Source organism: Oncorhynchus kisutch, linkage group LG30 (genome assembly GCF_002021735.2).
Source record: "Oncorhynchus kisutch isolate 150728-3 linkage group LG30, Okis_V2, whole genome shotgun sequence".
NCBI classification, from domain to species: domain Eukaryota; kingdom Metazoa; phylum Chordata; class Actinopteri; order Salmoniformes; family Salmonidae; genus Oncorhynchus; species Oncorhynchus kisutch.
This window is the reverse complement of record NC_034203.2, coordinates 7,701,953-7,726,305: the sequence shown is the minus strand read 5'-3', so window position 1 is coordinate 7,726,305 and position 24,353 is coordinate 7,701,953. Positions and strand designations below refer to the sequence as shown.

The following is a 24,353-nucleotide window of genomic DNA, read 5'->3' as shown; positions in this document are numbered from 1 at the left end:
TCGACAGTTGGGGGGACAGAGCTATAAGCCTCACTAAACTGTAACACCTTATAGAACAGAAAGATTCTAAAATAAAGTGTAGACACCATATATAGACACCAAGTGTAGACACCATATATAGACACCAAGTGTAGACACCTTATATAGACACCATATAATCATCATCATCAGTAGCTGATCATCATCAACAACATACTTTTTTGCGGGATACTCTGAACACTCCATGCCATATCACACCTTCCGACAAGGTGTCCTTCAGTCCCTCCACTTTAGCCTCCCATTCACGCAGGTTGTCACTCACTGGCTTTGCCTCTACCTGCATAAAAAAAAAACTTTTCAGTGCTCACAGGTTATTTGAAGGTGACATGAATACACACTTGTTCCAGTGAAAACGTTTTTACAGGCACACACAGGTAGGATGACCTATTATCTGAAGATATGATGGGTACAGAAAACATAGCTGTAAAAAAAGTTAGAAAAACTCACTGTTAGATCTGCTGTCTGCAGTTTTGAGGTAATGTTTTCGTTGCTACACAACTTGTCAACGGTTTGTGGCAATATTTCCTACAACAAATGCATGCTTTCCATGATACAATATTGCATTGGAGCTAGGCACACTTGAACACATTCTTTCCAAGAGAACAATGGAGCAAGTTGATATGTTTCGAAGCTGTTGTCAGCCAATTTGTCGGGAAGAACTGCTTTGGATGGAGCCAGACAGCCAACAAATAGTCCTAGCCTAGGCTACATACTTCTCAACTTGATGTAGTGTACCTAAAACGACCCATTTATAGTACGGTAGTTCTAGATAGTATTACAGAAAGCACTTAATCTTAAATCTCACTTTGAAGACAGAACAGGCATATCAATATTTCTGTATTGAAATAGTTTTGATATGGAATGTTTCTTTCATTTTGATGATGCAAGATTTATAAAGACCAAGGCCTTCTCATTACCGATTTATTGGGGAATTTCCCATGCTACTGTATGTAGACCTATACCATCTATGGCAGGGCTCTCCAACTCTCTGTTCCTGGAGAGATACCCTCCTGTAGGTTTTTGGAGTGAATATCTACAGGACAGCAGCTCTCCAGGAACAAGGTTGGCTAGCCCTGATCGATGGGGATTTCACTAATGACACCAACAACTAAATACAAAGTTGAGAATGTTTTATTTTTGGTACAGTTCACTCTTTCTCAATTAATAAGAAGCTGAGTGGTGATAGTTGGAGTTGATCTGAAAGTACAAAATCGCACAAAGATGCTTTGGATGAAGGGTAAAATCTCAGGGAAGGTAGGATGGGGAAAAGACAGTGTAGTTTGAGGCTTTTATTAGGAAGGGCAGGGGTGGTAATGGATGATCATGTGATGACTGATGGGCCACTGCGGCCTGTCCTCTCATGAAGCTGTGAAACCTTCAGGGCTACGGTAACCAGGGGTTCCAGCATCACCTGGCACACACACACACACACACACACACACATAGGTTATACACTTAGCTACATGGCCATGATGATATTATTAGAAACACCACAGTTTGGTAAGTGAGATCTAATCTCTGAATAATCGTTTGCCTGGTCTTAGACTTACCCGTGGGTCTCGGAAGATCTTGTCAGGGTCTTTCTCATAGCTGTCGATGTAGACCCGAACTGTTGCCCCCATACTCCCTGTACCACTGAGCCTGTAGATGATCCGGGAGCCATCTGTGAATATTATCCTCAGGCCCTGCAAGAGAGAAGAGATGAAGATGAATTAGTCCAGTGTGACATGTAGGTCCAATTCTGCGTCCACGCCCGAAATAGCCGCCTCCATTCCTCACTTGGTTTCTGCAGATGCGCCCGTCTACGGGATCCGTGTATTCAAAGTTGTCTGCCTTCTCCACCTGGTAGAGCTTCTCCCCCACAGCGAACCGCTGGCCCATAAAGGCCTTCCCCAGTATCCTCAGCTCCAGATCCTCCATCATCTGAATGGCTGCATCCAGGTCGACTTCCTCATAGTCATACCTGCCCAAGGCAGCACAGCAGAAGATGAAATGAGAAGCTTTGGCTACGTTGCTCATGTGTCTCCTCTTTCTGAGGCCAACCCCTCTGTCATTGTCTAAGAGAATCACACTGCCACTTTTTGACACTTGCTTTCATATCATAATGTCTTTTTTCCCCCAGCTTGATTATATTTTTCCAGCGTGTTATACAACTCTCGGTTTCATTCAGACTTGAGCAGTAGCCAAGCCTCACTACATCTCCCTGAGAAAGTCTGTGAAGATTCAGAAGAAGAAACAAATGTATGCAATGATATGCTTTGACCACCAGAGGTCAGTACCGTGATTCACACTGTCCATTGCTCACTTGGTAAAGAAGTTCCTGCCAAACGTCTGCCAGTGGTCCTTTATGATATCCTCCACACTCTGCTTCCTCGTTGCCAGGATTGACAGCCATGCCAGCACGGCCCAAAGTCCATCCTTCTCACGGATATGGTCAGCGCCTGACATGATAGAAACAGTGTAGATTGCTCGAGGTTCTTGCAGCGTTTGCCATGTTTCTTGTAACTACAACATAGTTCCTGACATTTTGACTCACTGATGAGATACCTGTGCCGAAACTCTCTTCTCCGCACAGTGACAGCTTGCCTGCGTCCATCAGGTTGCCAAAGAACTTCCATCCCGTGGGGGTCTCGTAAAGTTCAATCTTCGTTGCCCTGGCCACACTTTCGAAATACAGAGAAATGGGAGGGATTTAGTCATTTTGTTGTTTTGGTTATCATACATGATTATGGTTTATGATCATTCTGCACACATCTGTACATTCAATATTTAAGTTCGTTGAGACAGGATGAAATGCAGTAATGGTCAATGGCTCATTTTCTCATTGGATAATGCCAGGCCGAGGCCTTACTTGTCCAGTGCAGCGCTGGTGGGCATGCTGCGGGCATAGCCTCTCACCCCTGTGTGCTGAAAGTAGGGGATGCTGAAGACATTGGCAGCGATGACAGCCACCGAGTCCGAGGGGTTGACGAAAAAGCCATGCTTACCCAGAATCATGCTACGGTCCTGGAAAACCAGACAGAGGTTAGAGGTCAGGCGACAAGAGCGAGGTCGTCATTGTAAATAAGAATGTGTTCTTAACTGTCTTGCCTAGTTAAATAAAGGTTAAGTAAAAAAATAAAAAAAAGAGAGGGTTTAGCAGCATGGTGATTTATCTAAATGCAATTCAAAGCATCTAACCCTAAAGTTGTGATCGAAGTCTTCAGTCTGTCTGGGATGCTTGATGGGTACTAATTTTAACATTTCCTTAATTGTCTTGGATGAAAAATAATAAAACGTTTCTCAGTAGATTTTCAGTTGTTGTGTCAGCATTGGCTGTTAAAGCACTTTAATATTTCTTGGGGGGGGGGGGGGGGGGGGGGGTTCAAGTTTTTTTTTTCGATATAAAGGAGAAATTCACAAATTAAAGATGATTACTTAAAATGGTGATCATTATTATAAAGACAGTCAAATTATTGTTTGATTTAGCACGCACACCGTCACCATCAAAGGCAGCTCCAAAATCGTACTGGCCACCCCTCATGGTCTCAACCAGGTCGGCTGCATAGGTGAGGTTGGGATCAGGGTGCTGGCCCCCAAAGTCTTGCAGGGGGACACAGTTAATGGCAGAGTTCGCAGGGGAGCCTAGCTCCTCACACAGTATCCTCTTCACATAGGGACCCATCACTGAGAAGTAGACAGAGAGAGAGAGAGAGAGAGGAGGGAGGGAGGGAGGGAGGGAGGGAGGGAGGGAGGGAGGGAGGGAGGGAGGGAGGGAGGGAGGGAGGGAGGGAGGGAGGGAGGGAGGGAGGGAGGGAGGGAGGGAGGGAGGGAGGGAGGGACAGAAAGAGGGATAGAGTCACGCGTTTAATAATAAACAGTTTAATGGGACAAGTGCCATGGGGTCCAAGAGACAGGATTAGAGAAATAGAGAATTTGAATTGGACAAGTCTCTAGTGCCTGATTTATAGTGTGGCTGTTGAAAGAGACTAGAGTTAGGGGAATCGCAGTCTTTGACAGAGTAGAGAAACAGGATCAAGGTGTGGAATTCTGTAAGTGGGTTTTGGCGGTTATGGCGAAGACATGGCAAAGAATTTGAGAGTTAAATAGTGATTGTTTGACACTGTGATGGGGACATTTGGGGAACCATAGTGATTGAGAATTGGAAGGAAATTTTATTGAAAGAGTATCCTTTCTCTTAATGGATTATTTAATGATATTGACCCTCTTCCCAGTCCTGATAAAACATTTGGCAAGTACACTGTTAGCCCACATTTTAGATACCAGAGTATCCAATTTACTCATCATCATCATAACTTTGGTCTCTCAATTTCAGAGGCTTTGAAGTCAGATCAACATGCACACATCCTTGGTTTGACCGGCTTATTGCTCCAAGCCACATAGACATTCACTTCTTATTGGAGAGAGGGAGTAGGCATGAACGTGGAACCTTGTTAAAATTCCATTCATGTCAAGATCTTCTGCGATTTGGCAGTCTAAGGACATCGGCTTTCCTGTGCAAAGGGGGGTCCCGCCTTTGGTTTCAGTGTTATCACAGGGGAGCTGTAACCCCTCTCTCCTTAAAGACTGGATCATGTAACAGATAGTGAGATACGACAGCTGAATTCTCGACTGGGCTTCTGCTCTCACAAATCGTGCTCTGCTCATCTTTACTGTGGCACCATGTGAGATTATATGAAACCTAAGCTATATATCAACATATGCGCTTGTGGAAACAGCATAACTGTAGTATAGGTTTTGCTGTACTGTACATCTGAACAGAGCAGTCTTCTTCTTACCTCCTAATCTTGCAGAGCCAGTCGAGTGTGTCTCTGAATATTGCATATACTCCAACTACACGTCGACGCCGTAGCTGTGAAGTCTGGCACGCTAGAATACTAACCTCCATGCATGGCATCTAGCTGGATCTTGATGTGATTCTCCCCAGACAGCAGCTCCTTCAGTGCAGCAAAGTCAAAGATGTTCCTTAGCATGTTGGCATAAGACTCTACCGAGTCCACTATCTCCACTGTGGCAAGACAAAGAATCTCTTCAGTTGTACATCTCAGTAAGCAAAGTAGGGAAACAGTTCAAAGAATAAAAATAGAAGCAAAGTGTTGTTAAAAAGTCACATTGATCTTGCACTGCAAACTTGGACTGTCGTGGTTTTCATTTGTTTTTTATAGTGCAAGTTTGATTTAATTCTAATATGTGAGTTTTCTCTTATTGCCTCCTCTAAAACAGCCAACAAGGAACCAAACATCCAGTTTATTTCTCCAGTTCTCTTGAGCTCCTTAAACTTGGCCCCGGGGCGGCAGGGTAGCCTAGTGGTTAGAGCGTTGGACTAGTATCTGAAAGGTTGCAAGTTCAAATCCCTGAGCTGACAAGGTACAAATCTGTCATTCTGCCTCTGAACAGGCAGTTAACCCACTGTTCCTAGGCCCTCATTGAAAATAAGAATTTGTTCTTAACTGACTTGCCTAGTTAAATAAAGGTTCAAACATTTTTTAAACTTGGCCCCAAAAAAACATGAGTCAGATGGTTTAGACCCTTTCTTCTTTAAGGTTGCTGCCCCTATCATCGCCAAGCCTATGTCTGACCTTTTTAACCTCTCTGGGGAGGTACCCATTGCTTGGAAGGTAGTTATGGTTTGTCCTTTATTTAAAGGGGGAGATCAAGCTGATCCTAACTGTTATAGGCCTATTTCTATTTTGCCCTGTTTATCAAAAGTGTTGGAAAAACTTGTAAATAATCAACTGACTGGCTTTCTTGATGTCTCTAGTATTCTCTCTGTTATGTAATCTGGTTTCCACTCAAGTTATGGATGTGTCACTGCAACCTTAAAGGTCCTCAATGATGTCACCATTTCCCTTGATTATAAGCAATTTTGTGCTGTTATTTTTCTTGACTTGGCCAAAGCTCTTGATACGGTAGCACATTTCATTCGGCTAAGGAGTATTGATGTCTCTGAGGGGTCTTTGGCCTGGTTTGCTATCCTCCTCTCTCAAAGACTGCAGTGTATAAGTCGGAACATCTGCTGTCTCAGCCACTGCCTGTCACCAAGGGCCTACCCCAAGGCTCGATCCTAGGCCCAACGCTCTTCCCAATTCACATCAACAACATAGCTCAGGCAGTAGGAAGCTCTCTCATCCATTTATATGCAGATGATACAGTCTTATACTCAGCTGGTACCTCCCTGGATGTTGTGTTAAATGCTCTTCAACAATGCTTTCTTAGTGTCCAACAAGCTTTCTCTGTCCTTAACCTTGTTCTGAACACCTCCAAAACAAAGGTCATGTGGTTTGGCAAGAAGAATGCCCCTCTCCCCACAGGTGTGATTACTACCTCTGAGGGTTTAGAGCTTGATGTAGTCACCTCATACAAGTACTTGGGAGTATGGCTAGATGGTACACAGTCCTTCTCTCAGCACATATCAAAGCTGCAGTCTAAAGTTAAATCTAGACTTGGATTCCTCTATCGTATTCGCTCCTCTTTCACCCCAGCTGCCAAACTAACCCTGATTCAGATGACCATCCAACCCATGCTAGATTACGGTGATGTAATTTATAGATCGGCAGGTAAGCGTGCTCTTGAGAGGCTAGCTGTACTTTACCATTCGGCCATCAGATTTGCCACCAATGCTCCTTATAAGATACATCACTGCACTCTATACTCTTCTGTAAACTCGTCATCTCTGTATACCCATCGCAAGACCCCCTGGTTGATGCTTATTTATAAAACCCTCTTAGGCCTCCCTCCCCCTATCTGAGATATCTACTGCAGCCCTCATCCTCCACATGCAACGGCCGTTCTGCCAGTCACATTCTGTAAAGATCCCCAAAGCACACACATCCCTGGGCCGCTCCTCTTTTCAGTTCGCTGCAGCTAGCGACTGGAACGAGCTGCAACAAACACTCAAACTGGACAGTTTTATCTCAATCTCTTCATTCAAAGACTCAATCATGGACACTCTTACTGACAGTTGTGGCTGTTTTGCGTGATGTATTGTTGTCTCTACCTTTCCCTTTGTGCTGTTGTCTGTGCCCAATATTGTTTGAACCATCTTTTGTGCTGCTATCATGTTGTGCTGCTGCCATGTTGTGTTCCTACCATGCTGTTTTGTCATGTGTTGCTGCCTTGCTATGTTGTTGTCTTAGGTCTCTCTTTTTGTAGTGTTGTGTTGTCTCTCTGTATGTAGTGTTGTGTTGTCTCTCTGTATGTAGTGTTGTGTTGTCTCTCTTTATGTAGTGTTGTGTTGTCTCTCTGTATGTAGTGTTGTGTTGTCTCTCTGTATGTAGTGTTGTGTTGTCTCTCTGTATGTAGTGTTGTGTTGTCTCTCTTTTTGTAGTGTTGTGTTGTCTCTCTTTTTGTAGTGTTGTGTTGTCTCTCTTTTTGTAGTGTTGTGTTGTCTCTCTTTTTGTAGTGTTGTGTTGTCTCTCTTTTTGTAGTGTTGTGTTGTCTCTCTTTTTGTGATGTGTGTTCTGTCCTATATTATAATTAGATTTTTTTAAATCCTAGCCCCCATCCCCGCAGGAGGCCTTTTGCCTTTTGCCTTTTGGTAGGCCACCATTGTCAATAAGAATTTGTTCTTAACTGACTTGCCTAGTTAAATAAAGGTTAAATAAAAATAAATACAATTCTCATGTCAGGTTATGAGTGATGTGTTTGTGCTCACCTGTGAAGGGTTTGAACTTGTTCTCCAGATCAAACGTCTGTTTGCTCAGGGTAGCCAAGTCTACCAGGATCTCTGGGCAGATGGCATACTCCTCTATGGTTCTGCTGATCTGGAAGATTCTGTTGGTGACCGCATCCTGGGCTGGGCCTGGGTTGGGTTCAAACAGAAGCAAGACTTAATGCTGTAGTATCCTCTGAATACACATTCAACTTCATGTCTTGTGTTACACAAGGGCACTCATTTGTGTTGATCTTAATTGTGCTGCTCTAGTCTTTTCAATTGTTAATATAGACTGAAATGGTATCAACTGTGTCATATCTGCATCACTGAGCATGATACGTGTGAAATGTCTCTATTTCATTTTGTAACACTCTTGGCTAACCCTTTCCTCCTGTCCCCTCTTCTCTAGTTACAGTACCTCCATTAGCAGTGTTGAACTTGATGCCAAAGTCTCCTTCGCGTCCCCCAGGGTTGTGACTGGCTGTGAGGACGATACCGCCGATGGCCTTGTACTTTCTGATCACACAGGAAACCGCTGGCGTGGACATGATCCCATGATGACCAATCACGAGCCGTCCAACCTGCCAAGATGACACAGGTCAGTTGTGTATGTTTTGGCAGGGGTGTTGTAAAGTTGACTTTCAGGTTAGCGTATCTGTCGCGGTTACATATTTGAGCAGTTATTTTGAAACAAGCCACTATCGCTTGGAGTTGAACACGTTTTATGACTGAAAGCCTCACGTTGACGGTATAGATTTCATTTGATTCCATATTTACTTCTGGATTTTAACATGAGAAGTCCATAAGCTATGGTTGCTGGTGGTTATACTTAGGACGGCCATAGAAATGACAGCGGTGGAAACACATTAGGTGCAGGTGTCATCATGTGCAACTTCCTTTTAATCCCCCTAAAAATACCCTCATCTGCAAAAGCGTCCGAGGTTCTCTAATTTTATGACCCAGCACCTCGGGGCCACATTAGTGCTGGCACTGGGACAACAACAAAGCTAGTTTAAATACACATCTATTTCAAGACAGTGAGTCCTCAGTTAAGAAAGTTTGTTTTCCAGACCAACTTCGACTAAGTATTCAACAACTGTGATGAACGTGGCATATGTAGACAGTCTTTCTTAAAACAGTGTGTGATTCAAAGATATAAAACAACCAGTTGTTAATTTGTTAATTTCATCCGGGCATATTTTCAGACACCTCTAATCCGTTACTAATGTTTGCATGCCCTGGATAGGCCACGTGGTGTCAAATAGGTAACACCACCAACCAGTGATTTGGAAAAGGTGACACTGATACACAGTCGCCCACGTAGTGACAGGTTACAGTGACAGGTAACACTGACCCCGTTCGCAGCTGCCATCTGAACAATGACCTCGATGGCTGTTTGATTGAAGTAGCGTCCGTCTCCTCCAACTACCATTGTGGACCCCTGGCGGTCTAGCAGATCGATGGAGGAATATATACTCTGGATGAAGTTCTGAAGGTAGTTCCTTTTGGACTGGAAGACAAACACCTTCTTTCTCAGACCACTAGTACCTGGTCTCTGGTCTGGGTAAGGGGCTGTGGGTAGAGTCAGAACTTGCAGTGGACTATCATCCATTGTTTCAATGTGGTACAAAAACAAAACAACCAAAAAACAAGGAAAGAGGGGTAACCTGTTGTGTAGATGTGATCCCCTGACAGTTAAAAAGGGTGTACAGGCGTAACGGGAGGGAAAAGTCTTAGCCACTCCCAGTATTTCACAGGCTGGTAAGGGGGTAGTTATGGGTCCAAAAATAAACCAGGCAGGCTAATGTGTGTGCAGAGACAGATGGTAACTGAAGACGCTCCTTAGTTTGCACATTTACAGGGGGATCACTGTCAGGGCTGCAGCAGACCCTGTGTGGTCCTTCCAGGCAGTAGGTGGGAGTGCCATGTGGTTTAGGCTCTGTACTCTGCAGCTATGCTGACAATGATATTTGAGAGGTGGATGTTGTCTCCAAGTAAGAGATTCCCCGAGCACTGATTCCGGGGTCAGTTTTGATTTGAATTGACTTGCTGATGCACAGGATTGAGATGTGTTGGTAATACTAGTTGCAGACCAGTGTGAAAGGTCAACTTCTTCTCTGAGAGTAGAATGCATTGCCGCTTCATAGGGCTAATGCCGGATATTGTTTTGCTAGTGCTGCATCGCCAACATTACGGGGGTCTTTCTTTCCACTTGTCTTGTGACCCTCCAGTCAGACAAAACAATATTTCCAGTTGAAAGTTGATTTAAAGTACAGGTGCACCATTTTTGGGGGGACAAACTACTTGTGCTATAGGGCTCTGCTGCCCCACGATGTCCTCTCATTAGCTTGGTAAGAAAATATCAATTCTAGGTCTGATTTCATCAGAGATCGGTGAGATATCGGCTATTTTTTTCAGGTCAAGGCTGAACAGTGTGTACAGGGGAAGTAACCGTCGGACACTCACCATGTTGTCATACCCTCACCGAAGGCCATCCCTGTGTTTACATAAAGGGGCCAACTTGTTCGAGCCACTCCTGGCACTTTGTGTCATTGCGAAACAAGACACGAAGTACAAGGAGAGGAGTGTTAGCTAAATAGACTGGTACCCAGGCTAAACTTATTCTGCCAATCATGACACTCCCATCCCTCCCATAACCTTTGATAAGTCCATTCAAGTCCATTTTAATTGAGTAGTAACAATACACTGTGTAAAGGCTTGAATAGAGAGGGGTTTTAGGGTACAGTATATTTACAGGTATAGCTACTAACGGCTATAGATAGACGTGGACATAGATAGGCATATAGACATTCCAATCTTTCAACTGGATAACCATGTTTCTGCTGATTAGCTATTTAGAAATCAAATGATTTGCGCTAGTCTTTCGGCATAGTCGAAATACCGTTGTAGTCTTTCGAGGGTAATTATTCAGAACCACACCCAGAAGTGTCATAAATATGATTTATTTTCCAGAACTGTAAAAATGTGTAACAAAAATACAATATTTACAGTACAGATGTGCTGCGAGTCAATGTGACTAAGATCCTGGTGATAACTTCTGTCATTAAGGTGGATGCCTGTGTGCTGTCCATCCAATTCCTCACCACTTCATACCTGGTTATATTCAGACTTAAGATCTGCACGTCTAACACAAATTTGACTAAATAATTATGTACGTTTTGCATATTTACGAGGTTTGTGCGCAGATCACAGGTATGGATACCGCCCACCATTAATTCATAGTTTCCAATGTTTAAACAAGAACTCTATAGGATTCCACAAATGCATGTAACAATAGGAGGATGTTATCAATCAATTTAGCCCAAAAATTAGAACGCTAAACGGAGTATAAAATGTTTGACAATTCATTTGGTTCCTTGTGCCCCAAAGCCTTTAATGCTGAAGAGAAGCAAGTTATTTTTAGATTAGCTATAAGATAAACAGTGGCTTAGAGTCTATTTAATCAACGTGGTCCCACTGTGCAGTCGACAGAAGAGACCTGACTAAACTGGCCTCCTAAATCTCCTTAAGGCCTTGTTGTCAGGGACTGTCAGTCACATGTATCTTTGCCAAAGGTTGGTCAATGTCTTATTTCTGTCCATACGTCTTGTGTTTGTTCTCAGCGGAAGTTGCCTGTTTCTGAGGAGGTTGAGGTGGCTGTAGTGGTGGGGGTGGAGCGAATGGAGATCTGGGTGGATCGGAGGTAGTAGGAGGCCCCTCTGGTGGGCTTCCAGTGGATTCCTCTCCTACACACTGAACGTCCCTTGGATCTCACGTGGATGTATCTCCCGTTCAGATTGGTGTCTCCACAAGCGTTGAACCACCAGCCACCTGCGAAAGCCCAGAGGATTAGTTCAACTTGATGCTGGTGTGAAAAACAGCAAACTCCATTCAAACTAATGTTCCATCAAACCATATTCTTCATAAATTATATGAAAATCTTTCAATAAATAACTTAATTCAGAACAAACCCTGTACTTGAGCCTTACGATAAACCATGCATCCATAAAATGTCATCCTCCCCAGTCCCCACTACTGTACCTGTGTAGGTGTAAGCGCAGTGTGAGTCTTCAAGGTTGTCATTGTCCCGGTCCTTAGTGGAAAACTTCATACCGGTATGGTTGCTCATTGCATCAGGCAGATTTCCGGATGCCTGTGAGAGGTGGATAGTATAGTGGGCCTCTGGTCCATCCAGAGAGAAGTTGTATTCGATGAAGCGTTTGCCCTGTTTCCAGTCCTCCAGTTGGATGTTCAGGAAAGAGTCACCTTGACTAGCCAGGGAGTGGACCTTCTTCAGACCCAGCCAGAACTCCCCTGGTAACACAGACAAATCAACAAGGCTCAGTGCTGTACACACACACACACAGGCACACGAGGTGATGACAGCATCAGTGCTTTAATAAAAGTAATGAGTAGTCTGGTCTGGTGCACTGGTCATGAGAAAATACACGTTGCACCACACAACTTGATCCCTCACCTTGAAAGTCTCCAAATCCGTTTTCAAACTTCTCCCAATTCTGATCGAAATTCACGGACCCATCCTTCCTTCTCTGGATTATAGTAGCCCCTCCATCTGCAGAAAGGAAATACTTAATCAATAAATATACATTAGTACACAGCATTGGCACTACTCGTTGTCTGTCTTACCTTGATCCATGTCACAGTAGGCCATGAAGGGCTCGGATTGGTTAGGCTTGATGGTGTACATTCCACTGGCTCTCTCACCCCTGGTAAATAGCTCACAGCAGTCTGATGGGAGATCTGTAGCACACAACCACACTCACAGTCAATCAGCAGCACTAAGGGGTGATGGATCAATCCCTCAAGCATTGTGTTTTGTAGGGCCCCTCTAAAACGGTAACTGTTGCCAAAGAATGAGCTAAAGGGAAATCAACAAATGATCATGACTCTTTTAAGCCACCTTACCTGTCATGTCGAAGCTGCCATTTGCAGAGGTGTTGGTCAGATACCCAGTGAGGTCCGGTGTGACAGACTGGAAGTTGTCAGATGGTTTCTCAATGGTCTCTTGCACGGAAGGGTTAAAGGTGAGCTAAAAATGTGAAGGGATAATGTGATGCTATTAAAATGTAGTCAATTGCCTGCTGTCACGATTGGAAGACTGTAAGGCTCAAGCTATATCATTTGTTGCACTATAGCAGCAACTACCTTCTCCTCCAGAGTCTTGATCTTGCTCCTCTGCTGAACAAGCTGGTCGCTCTGCTCTCTCACAGCCTTCAGCAGCTCAGCAATGCTTCTCTCCTGGGTGTGGATCACATCCTGAGGGACACATGATGGGACAGGGTAATTTCTCCAGACATATTTATCATTGGGTACAATATGTCTATCTGGTAGTATTGTGCTGTTACACTTCAAGAAAAATGGAGTAGGCTAATCGCTACTGTGTGTAAAAGAACCAAAGGCGACTTTAGTTCATTTACCTTCTTGAGGTTTGTTGAAGTGTCTGAAAATCATGTAAAAATTCCCCGTAAACTTTACCTTGGTTTCTTACCATACCAATATTCTACATGGATATTTTGTGAGTTTTTTGAGAATGTTAATCAGCTTTAACCCCATGCTCAATTCAAAACAGCATTTCCCCATGGGTTAAGGTCAGTTTGGGGTGACTCACCTTCAGTGTGCTGATCTCAGCCAGCTGTTCGGCGGGCACCAGGCCCTGAGACAGGCCGCTCAATTTCTCCTCCAGCCCGCCCACCTTGCTTTGAAGCTGGCTACGCTCCTGCAGTATGCTCTCCACCTTGGAGTTGATCTCCAGCGATAGGCTCTTGATCTCCTCGTTGTTGGCCTTGAGTACTACTGTAGTCTTCTTCAACTCCTCCTCTTCCTCCTTGATCTCACTGGCCAGCACAGAGAGCTGGTTGAAGGAGTGGTCGAATATGTTGAGTTTCTGGAAGATGTCATTGATCTGGCCCTTGGTCTTTTGGACGAAGTCCCTGAGGCTGTGGCCAAGCTGGAGGAGACCATTGGCCAGGAGACGCACGTCGTCCAGAGCGGCGAAGCGGGAGCGGGCCTCGACGGCGGGAACCTGAAGGAGGGGAGGGTCTTCGGACATGGGCTCCTCCTTGGTGCAGAGGACCATTGTCCAAGAAGCCACAAGTACGAACATAAAGGTTAGCGTTAGCTTCATGATGTTGGTTGTTTCTGTCTTTAGACCGTCTCGTGTTGTTGGTAGAGCTGGCCAGCCGGCCACTTGAATCCCCTCTTCCCTTGAAAAGACGCCACAGGACACAGTACTGGGAAACTATATAGGCTGCCTTGGATGAGGTAGATTATTAACTGCCTTAGTCTCAACTGAAGTGCAGTTGCTTCTGTAAATATGGCTGCAGCATCCACGAGTCCAGTTTACAAAAGAGCTTAACCCTTTGATTGTAGGCTTTGTTTGAAATGACTGGAGTCAGTTATTTTAGTTATGTCAGTGTTCTATTCTGAAATTCTAAACAAAAGAACTGAGTGGGCAGCTGTGTGTGATGCAATCAATTGGAATGTTCAGTTCAAAACACATTGGTGTGCCAGCCTGGTACCAGCAGCCACCATCAAATGGCTATACCAAAATGTCCACTTCAGTGTCCCAGTCGGTGAATCATCATGGATTCCCAAATAAATTGTTGTTGGTTCTCATCTCAGTGTAAGGTTTAAGGAAGTTATTCAAAACCCTCAAAATAAAATATAATTTACATTCTCAGAGCGTTAATAAAACTTTTAAGGAACCAGATAAAAACGTTCTCAGAATCTCCCTGCACCCTAAAAATAAATGTTCCAAGAACAGGTGTAATTTTCACTTCTGTTCTCAGAACAATTAAAAAACATTCAACATTCCGGTAATTAAACATATGGCTTCTGTTCCCACAACCAATGTGAAACTAAAAACAAACGTTCCCACAACTTCCAAAGATCCAAAATGTGCTAGCTGAGTAGTGTGTGACTTTATTTTTATACAGTTTACTCTTCCTTAGTCAGCACCTCCCAAAAAATTTTGGGTGTGTGTCAGATCATGCTTTTTAATAGTCTACGTAAGAACCCCCCAAAAAATCAAGCGCAATTGGCTATGCAAAATGGATGTCCTATGTAGTTGCACCGCAAAAATAACAGGACAGGCATTACAAGTAATGGTTGCCAACAGTCTTTTGGTTGTTGTCGTCTTTTGACTGTGGAACCAAAGGAATACAAAAAAAATACAAAAAGGCAACGAGTGTGATGCTGTGAACTATTTACAAAAATATACAGTATACAAGTAGGACCAGATGGCCATATTATATTACTGCAACGCATTTCGACCAAACAGGTCTTATTGAAGCAACATCTGACCAACCAAAGGATACTCAAAAATTCTCATAGTGATGCAGTAACCTAAGGTAGAAACAGTAACCTGTTGGCAGCTCCGCTAAGGGTGGTGATGCAGGAGCAGCTACTCTCCCCAATCAGGGTGGAATTTTGCCAAAATTTGTAAAGCGTCACAACTATACAGTGTAGCCATTTTGCATAGCTAATTGTGGTCTTGCATTCTGTAAACACTCAATTAGGCTTCAAAATTGTCTCGTTGAGGAAAACCTGATTTGACCAATTGATCTTTAAACTCTAATATGTATTTGATGTTTAATAGATTTCCATCCAAATTGGAAAAACAGCTTTTTAGATAAATTCTTGCTTGAGAAATAGTTTTTCTATGACTGTCTGGGAGTGGTCTAAATGGGGAGGGGGAAACTGAAAACTAGCTGTTATTGCTGTTATTGTCAGAGAGGTTTTGAACTCTCTTTGTTATTGGTTTATTAACTATTTTACCGTATGGTGATGTCACCATTGAAAGCCGAATCTCCCGTCAATGTAAACCTGCTGATTAGAATGTCCTGCGTAGACTGTATTATCAACCAGCAACTATTAGGAAATAACACTGATCACATTTACAGTGTTATTCACACGGTTACAGTGTTAGTTTCATCAGAATTTTGACTGCACTGGGCCTAAAGATTCAGTAAGTTTGACAGTTGATAACTAGTTGTTTTTCCTTTAACTGTATGTGGCCAGGAAATTGGCATGCTATATGAGTGTACAGGGGAATTTTACAATCAACTAGTCAAACAGTTTTACCAGATGATCTACAGTAGACACATATTGCTTGTTTGTTGGCTCATGGTAACCAAACCAAAGCCATCAGGCCTGTCGTGACATTTTTTATCCGACATGTATTTTACTCGCAAATTAAATATATTATTATTATTATATGTTCAAACAGTAAATTGAGCTTGTCTGGTGCATTGGAATGGTCCCAAAAGTGAAAAACCCTGCCTATCTGGCACTCCATGCAGGCTCAAACAAACACTCAGGAGAACATTTCTGTCCCGCAAAAGAGCCCAGGGCCCGGTTTCCCAAAAGCATTTTATGGGTAAATTCATCTTTAAACCACTGCATAGGGATTATTTATTAAGCTTGCCTGGTGCAATGGAACCATGTGGTTCTTATTCATCACTCATGAATAGCGACTCATAACTCAAAATGGCATAGTCAAACTTTCAGGGTCAAATACAACATCATCATTGTCCCTGAGACAACGCATATCTTATTCACAGTGGATGATGGCTTTAGGGATGACTTGACAATCAATACAGGGAGATTTATTTAAGAGTAGGCAATGACACTATAAGGTTCACAATCACACGGACATTGACTCTATTGACTGACTTGAAATCTTGGCAATACCAAATAGCTTATTCAATATGAGAGGACAAACAGATTTGATTTGTTATTGTCTTTGCAAACGTGTGAGGAAAATGGAAAGGGTACACAGAGACAGGTGAATATGTATTTGATCCTTGACATATAAACTCAGCAAAAAAAGAAACATCCTCTCACTGTCAACTGAGTTTATTTTCAGCAAACTTTACATGTGTAAATATTTGCATGAACATATCAAGATTCAACAACAGACATATAAACTTAACAAGTTCCACAGACATGTGACTAACAGAAATGGAATAATGTGTCCCTGAACAAAGGGGGGGGGGGGGGAATCAAAAGTAACAGTCAGTATCTGGTGCGGCCAACAGCTGCATTAACTACTGCAGTGCATCTCTTCTTCATGGACTGCACCAGATTTGACAGTTCTTGCTGTGAGATGTTACCCCACTCTTCCACAAAGGCACCTGCAAGTTCCCGAACATTTCTGGGGGGGGAATGGCCCTAGCACTCAGCCTCCGATCCAACAGGTCCCAGATGTGCTCAATGGGATTGAGATCCGGGCTCTTCACTGGCCAAGGCATAATACTGACATTCCTGTCTTGCAGGAAATCACACACAGAACGAGCAGTATGGCTGGTGGCATTGTCATGCTGGAGGGTCATGTCAGGATGAGCCTGCAGGAAGGGTACCACATGAGAAAGGAGGATGTCTTCCCTCTAATGCACAGCATTAAGATTGCCTGCAATGACAACAAGCTCAGTCCGATGAAGCTGTGACATACCGCCTCAGACCATGACGGACCCTCCACCTCCAAATTGATCCCATCCCGAGTACAGGCCTCGGTGTAATGCTCATTCCTTTGACGATAAATGTGAATCCGACCATCACCCCTTGTGAGACAAAACCGCGACTCGTCAGTGAAGAGCACTTTTTGCCAGTCCTGTCTCGTCCAGAGATTGTGGGTTTGTGCCCATAGGCAACATTGTTGCCGGTGATGTCTGGTGAGGACCTGCCTTACAACAGGCTTATAAGTCCTCAATCCATCTTCTCAGCCTATTGCGGAATGTCTGAGCACTGATGAAGGGATTGTGCGTTGATGGTGTAACTCGGGCAGTTGTTGCCATCCTGTACCTGTCCCGCAGGTGTGATGTCCGGATGTACCAATCCTTTGCAGGTGTTGTCTGCCACTGCGAGGATGATCAGCTGTCGGTCCTGTCTCCATGTAGCGCTGACTTATGAATCTCACAGTACAGGCCCTGTAGTCCTCATGCCTCCTTGCAGCATGCCTAAGGCACGTTCACGCAGATGAGCAGGGACCCTGGGCATCATTCTTTTGGTGTTTTTCAGAGTCAGTAGAAAGGCCTCTTTAGTGTCCTAAGTTTTCATAACTGTGACCTCAATTGCCTACTCTCTGTAAGCTGTTAGTGCCTTAACGACCTTTCCACAGGTGCGTGTTCATTAATTGTTTATGGTTCATTGAACAAGCATGGGAAACAATGTTTAAACCCTTTACAATGAAGATCTGTGAAGTTATTTGATTTTTACGAATTATCTTTGAAAGACAGGGTCCTGAAAAAGGGACGTTTCTTTTTTTGTTGAGTTTACTTACAGCACTTTATATCTACAGTTGAAGTCAGAAGTTTACATACACTTAAGTTGGATTCATTAAAACTCATTTTTCAACCACTCCACCAATTTCTTGTTAAACAAACTATGGTTTTGGCAAGTCGGTTAGGACATCTACTTTGTATATGACACAAGTAATTTTTCCAACAATTGTTTACAGACAGATTATTTCACTTATAATTCACTGTATCGCAATTCCAGTGGGTCAGAAGTTTACATTCACTAATTTGACTCTGCCTTTAAACAGAATGGAAAATTCTAGTAAATGATGTCATGGCTTTAGAAGCTTCTGTTAGGGTAATTGACATAATTTTAGTCAATTGGAGGTGTACCTGTGGATGTATTTCAAGGCCTACCTTCAAACTCAGTCAGTGCCTCTTTGCTTGACATCATGGGAAAATCAAAAGAAATCAGCCAAGACCTCAGAAAAATAATTGTAAACCTCCACAAGTCTGGTTCATCCTTGGGAGCAATTTCCAAATGCCTGAAGGTACCACGTTCATCTGTACAAACAATAGTACACTTGTATAAACACCATGGGACCGCGTAGCCGTCATACCGCTCCGGAAGGAGACACATTCTGTCTCCTAGAGATGCACGTACTTTGGTGTGAAAAGTGTAAATCAATCCCAGAACAACAGCAAAGGACCGTGTGAACATCCTGGAGGAAACAGGCACAAAAGTATCTTTATCCACGGTAAAATGAGTCATACATCGACATAACCTGAAAGGCGGGTCAGCAAGGAAGAAGCCACTGCTCCAAAACCGCCATATAAAAGCCAGACTACGGTTTGCAACTGCACATGGGGACAAAGATCGTACTTTTTGTAGAAATGTGCTCTGGTCTGATAAAACAAAAATAGAACTGTTTGGCCATAATGACCATCATTATGTTTGGAGGAAGAAGGAGGCTTGCAAGCTGAATAACACCATCCTAAACGTGAAGCACGGGGGTGGCAGCATCATGTTGTGGGGGTACATTGCTGTAGGACGGACTGGTGCACTTCACAAAATAGATGGCATCATGAGGTAGGAAAATTATTTGGATATATTGAAGCAACATCTGAAGACATTAGTCAGGAAGTTAAAGCTTGGTCGCAAATGGGTCTTCCAAATGGACAATGACCCCAAGCATATTCCAAAGTTGTGGTAAAATGACTTAAGGAAAACAAAGTCAAGGTACTGGAGTGGCCATCACAAAGCCCTGACCTCAATCCTATAGAAAATGTGTGGGCAGAACTGAAAAGGCGTGTGCGAGCAAGGAGGCCTACAAACCTGACTTAGTTACACCAGCTCTGTCAGGAGGAATGGGCCAAAATTCACCCAAATTATTGTGGGAAGCTTGTGGAAGGCTACCCGAAACGTTTGACCCAAGTTAAACAATTTAAATGCTACCAAATACTAATTGAGTGTATGTAAACGTCTGACCCACTGGGAATGTGATGAAAGAAATAATTCTCGCTACTATTATTCTGACATTTCACGTTCTTAAAATAAAGTGGTGATCCTAACTTACCTAAGACAGGGAATTTTTAATTGGATTAAATGTCAGGAATTGTGAAGAACTGAGTTTAAATTTATTTGGCTAAGGTGTATGTAAACTTCCGACTTCAACTGTAATTCCTAAAATGCTTCCAGTCTCAGTGTGCCTAAGTAACCACAAGGCCACAGATTTGGTCACATACAGTACATATACATAATACTTTTGTGGGTGTGGATTCTAGTAAAGAAGTTGTGATTGGTCCTTCTTGTTGAAAAGGCCAGCTGTGTTTTAGGGTCTGTGAACTTCCGATCAAGGGGAGGCATCCACATCATAGAGGACTATACCAACACAGTCAATATGTAACCGATAGACACAGTGGCCTACAGTAGCATAGAGTTACATAATGCACATCAAATTAGGAGTCTGCTGGGACTGTCAAACCCAATGGCACCTACCTATTGATTGTGTATAACTTCCAATAGAATTTCTATTTTCAGTTTTCTATTTTCTATTTTCACACTATGCTATTGATACTGACTAAATGTGGGTTGAAAAGTTACCCACAAATATCATCACAGTAACACTTTAACCTAAAGCCTCAATTATAAAGGCTCATATTATAGATGCTTAAAATAAGTTATAGAGCATTATATCTGCAGGCGTTAGGTAAAGTGTTACCAGTATCACATGTAAACCTTGTAAAAGCAACAATCTCCCCGATTGAACATCTTCTACACCGGCTATTCCCAAACGGGGGTACACCAAATAACAGTCCATTTAGATTTTCCAACGGGGCTATGCATTTGGGTGAGGTGTTTTTCTCGCCTGAGTAGCCTTGTTTCACTGCCAAAAATATAATTAAACCATCTACAGTAGTGTTCAGCGAAATAACAACACAATGTCAAATACAGGTAGCCTAGTCAAATAATTTACATCCAATCACATTAACCGTTACTCTCTCACGGGAATTCTACTAACCTCCTGCTCATTCTGATTGCTCGAAAATTGATAAATGGTTAAAGAAAAGTAAGGCCCGTGTCCATAGAGACACATACCTGCTCTACTACCAGAAGTACTACACCTGCACCTGTCAATGACACACGTTGTTCTGCTTCCATGAGCACATCCAATTCTAGCATCAGTAATTCTACATTTGTTGCTAGCCCAGCTAGCATGGACACTGACAGTTGTGAATCTGATGCAGACGAAAAGCTACTGCCCCCTTACCTGGGAAAGCACCGAACAGACAGGGGTGTTGGACCATCGAAGAGGTGCAAATATGATGAGAACTGCATTGATTTGGGGTTCACTTATATTGGGAGTAGTGCCTTTCCTCAGCCACAGTGTGTTATGTGTGCAAAAGTACTATCTCACAACTCGATGAAACCTTCACTCTTGCGCAGACATTTAGAAACGAAACATGCCAATTAGAAAAATAAGCGACAGGAGTTTGAGTGAGAATTAAGATGACTTTCGAGTAGTAAGACATGTATAAAAGCAACAAATAACATTAATTAGAAGGGGCTAGAAGCGTCTTATGTGGTGAGATACTGAGTGGCTAGGACAGGCAAACCCGATACTATTGTGGAGAACTTAATTCTTCCTGCTGCCGCGGATATGGCTGGGACAGTACTGGGGGAAAAGGCCCAAAAAACTATACAGACAATGACTTCATCAAACAACACTGTTTCAAGAGGCATCAGCGACATGGCAGGAGATGTTTTGCAACAATTACTGCTTCGCATACAAGCTAGTGAATTCTATGTGTTACAGCTGGATGAGTCAACAGATGTGGCGGGCCTGGCACAGCTCCTGGTATATGTCCGTTACATTTATGGGGGGTCAATTGACCTCTTAGTGATCCCTTCACACGCCAATCTGGTTAGTGGGATAGATTTGACAACATCCAGTGAAATTGCAGAGCGCCAAATAAGGAATACACCCTCTTCTGCAAACCACTGGTAACCAGGACAACAGGTGAGGATATTTTTAAAGTACTGGACAGCTTTGTGACATCAAATGGACTTTGGTGATGACCAACTAAGGTTTAAAATGTAAGATGGCTAAATAAAGAGCAACATGATTTATGATTATTATGTTATTATTTGTGCCCTGGTCCTATGAGAGCTCTTTGTCACTTCCCACGAGCCGAGTTGTGACAAAAACTCACACTCATTCTTATGTTTAATTCATGTAGGCTTACAATGATGGCAAAAAAAAACAATGTTTGAGAGTGCGCTGACCCTGGTGCTAGAGAGGGTACGCAGCTGGAGGTTGAATGTTTGAAGGGATCCTGGACTATAATACGTTTGGGAACCACTGTTCTACACCAAACCTTGGGATATTGTTTATATAGATATATATTTTTAAACTACTAACCTTAGTTACAACTTTATGTGATGATCAACTTTCATCACTAGAGGGCATTCTTGGCAAATGAACAAGATGAACAAGGCAAAAGGGGAAAGTTTACATTGAAAATACATGTACAGTAGACAGAACAAGGATTTGTACAGGTAAAAACAAAACCTCTACATAAATCAAAAGATAATCAAAAGATAATGATCTTCAACTAGCCTACATTAGCACTTAAGGGATAGTTCACCCAAATGACATATTGGTTTCCTTACCTTGTAAGCAGCCTATGGACTAGGAATGACAGCAGTCCATGCTTTGGTTTTGTTTACCTGGCCACTGTTTCAAATGGTAACGTTTTAGCATTTCTGGCACAAATCCAATGCAATTGGTACTTACACTGAGTATACCAAACATCAGGAACACTTTCCTAATATTGAGTTGCACCCCCTTCATCAGAGTATGGACTCTTACATACAAGGTGTCGAAAACGTTCCACAGAGATGCTGGCCCATGTTGACTCCAATGCTTCCCACAGTTGTGTCAAGTTGGCTGGATGTCCTTTGGGTGGCGGACAATTCTTGATACATAAGGAAAACTGTTGAGTGTGAAAATCCCATCAGGGTTGCAGTTCTTGACATAAACAGGTGAGCCTGGCACGTACTACCATGCCCCATACAATGGCACTTAAATGTTTTGTCTTGTTGAATGGGACACACAATCCATGTCTCAATTATCTCAAGGCTTGAAAATACTTATTTAACCTGACTCCTCCCCTTAATCTACACTGATTTAAATGTATTTAACAAGGGACAGCAATAAGGGATCATAGCTTTCACCTGGTCAATCTATGCCATGGAAAGAACAGGTGTTCTTAATGTTTTGTATACTCAGTGCATATTTGCATTTTCACACTTCATGTGCAAATCATGTCCAAGTACCTTCCAATGCAATACATTTTTAAATACTTTAGGATGATTTCTTCTCTTTATACTGTAGCTGCCATAACCAACTAAAGCAGCTCTGAGTTTTCTGTTGTGTACACTGCAGTATGTGGTCAGTCAGCAGTGCTTTTGTCCAATAAAATGTTTTTTTTTGCCCTCAGTAAAACCACAATCCCTTTCGGAGTCAGTGGTCTGTGTGTGTAATGGAAAATGAGCCTTTCTTCGCTAATTCCTTTTCCATCCATGTTATGAACACTGTGAATGTGAAATGCTGTGGTTATGGCTCTGTGGGCATCTCTTTCTGCTTAATGGAATTCTGAATGTTATTTTGAGTAAGTCAATAAGATGTGTCGTTAGTTTGTGCACAGGCTGCAAACTTGTTGGAATATTTCTGTTTTTTTTTTAGGGGTACATTCTTCCTCTATTGCTGCTTGGATTATATTTATCTTGGCCTAAGAAGATTGCCCCACTTCACAAACAACACACACACACACACACCTCTTAATTGCTCTAGCAAACAGTAGCTTGGTAGAAGGATGGGTCATAGGGCTCCTTGGTGGAAGGAGGGGTCGCAAGGGCTGGTTTTTGACAATAATGGCCTTACGACAAGGGGACGATTGTAGCATTGTGAAGAGGGGGTAGACTGGATGGTGGTCAAGGGGGCAAAGAGAACTCATGAGGAATAAGAGGTATGTCCTGTGCATTAACCCCTGTGAATTGCCCCCCACATCTCTGCCTCCTTGTTATTTTCTTGATTATAAAGGGTGGTCACAGTCAACATAACAGAGGATAAGTTTGCACTAGTTGCCTGTGTGTATGTGTGTCCATGCATATGAAGTGCCATTTGCTGAGTTAAAAAAGAACTGTGTGTGTGTGTGTGGTGTGAGTATTTTCATGTATAAAAATGCATTACTTGAGTGAAAAAATAACTGTGTGTCTGTGTGTTTTGAGGGAACACTGCACACAGTACCCTCACTGACTACCTAGGGGAGTTTATTTTGAAAACCCACTACCAGCTGCCAGGGTCTGGGGTGAGCTGCTTTGAGTAAGGGGCCCCACCTGCATGCTCCTATTGGTCGATATCCTATGACATGGGTGTGGCCGCTCTGTGTGGGCCCCCACCCGCAGTCTCATTGGACAGAGGGAGAAAGTTATGCTCTGAAACCCCTCCCCACTCTGCTCTTTACACACAACAACAAAGCTTGTGCTATGAGAGGATTCTAAAGAGGTATTTGCCAAGCAGCCACGGCATCCCACTCTCCCTGATGGTACCTCCTTCTAGGAGAGAGACAGACAGGCAGGGCTGAGATGAGAGAGAAGTGACTGGAGAAGTACTGGAACTCAGACTGGAGTGGATACTCTGACACCCTCACATCAGGTTACAGTGGAGAACACCAGAATTGTTAAAGGTAAGAGAAAGTAGCTTTTTCTTCTATTTCTCTGCTAGTTGAATGCGCTGTTATTGACCGTGGGTAGAAGTTGGTCATTCAAATAAGAATGGGTTGTTTTAATCTTAGAACTGAATAGATAGGAAAGTGTTATTTAGTAGTCTGAACAAATC

General features: G+C 43.0%; 3 protein-coding genes across 5 annotated transcripts in view; 1 reads left to right on the top strand and 2 right to left on the bottom strand.

Moving 5' to 3' along the window:
* Positions 1 to 1,152: 1,152 nt before the first annotated feature.
* Positions 1,153 to 9,418, bottom strand: LOC109874632 (phosphoglucomutase-1). The gene is made up of 11 exons (XM_031810713.1): positions 9,048 to 9,418; positions 8,112 to 8,274; positions 7,694 to 7,840; positions 4,922 to 5,047; positions 3,515 to 3,705; positions 2,891 to 3,045; positions 2,587 to 2,702; positions 2,345 to 2,480; positions 1,819 to 2,002; positions 1,590 to 1,724; positions 1,153 to 1,450 (listed from the first exon to the last, which is right to left on the bottom strand). The coding sequence occupies exons 1-11, from the start codon at positions 9,303 to 9,305 to the stop codon at positions 1,361 to 1,363; spliced, it is 1,701 nt and encodes a 566-aa protein (XP_031666573.1). The 5' UTR covers positions 9,306 to 9,418; the 3' UTR covers positions 1,153 to 1,360.
* LOC109874631 (KN motif and ankyrin repeat domain-containing protein 1) overlaps positions 8,208 to 24,353 on the top strand; it is a 42,389-nt gene continuing 26,243 nt past the window's right edge. Inside the window, exon 1 of one of the 3 annotated variants that reach the window (XM_020466627.2) lies at positions 8,208 to 8,291. The gene's annotated coding sequence lies outside the window, so the exon portion shown is untranslated. Of the gene's footprint in view, positions 8,292 to 23,984; positions 24,202 to 24,353 lie in introns of those variants that run through there. The other 2 variants (XM_020466629.2, XM_031810711.1) reach the window with 2 other exon arrangements.
* LOC109874633 (angiopoietin-related protein 3-like) lies at positions 11,043 to 14,035 on the bottom strand. The gene is made up of 7 exons (XM_020466630.2): positions 13,323 to 14,035; positions 12,860 to 12,970; positions 12,620 to 12,743; positions 12,341 to 12,454; positions 12,171 to 12,266; positions 11,735 to 12,007; positions 11,043 to 11,524 (listed from the first exon to the last, which is right to left on the bottom strand). Exons 1-7 carry the CDS (start codon positions 13,836 to 13,838, stop codon positions 11,313 to 11,315), a joined length of 1,446 nt encoding a protein of 481 aa, XP_020322219.1. The 5' UTR covers positions 13,839 to 14,035; the 3' UTR covers positions 11,043 to 11,312.

Bases quoted from the DNA above. Each gene is read 5' to 3' on its own strand.
- LOC109874632 (XM_031810713.1), bottom strand. From the start codon at position 9,305: ATGGATGATAGTCCACTGCAAGTTCTGACTCTACCCACAGCCCCTTAC. The intron at 8,275-9,047 runs GTCAGTGTTACC...TCATCTTGGCAG, and splicing joins AGATGGCAGCTGCGAACGGG to GTTGGACGGCTCGTGATTGG. The intron at 2,703-2,890 runs GTAAGGCCTCGG...GTATTTCGAAAG, and splicing joins ACCAGCGCTGCACTGGACAA to TGTGGCCAGGGCAACGAAGA.
- LOC109874633 (XM_020466630.2), bottom strand. From the start codon at position 13,838: ATGAAGCTAACGCTAACCTTTATGTTCGTACTTGTGGCTTCTTGGACA. The intron at 12,744-12,859 runs GTAGTTGCTGCT...TCACATTTTTAG, and splicing joins TCAAGACTCTGGAGGAGAAG to CTCACCTTTAACCCTTCCGT. The intron at 12,008-12,170 runs GTGAGGGATCAA...CTGTGTTACCAG, and splicing joins CGGATTTGGAGACTTTCAAG to GGGAGTTCTGGCTGGGTCTG.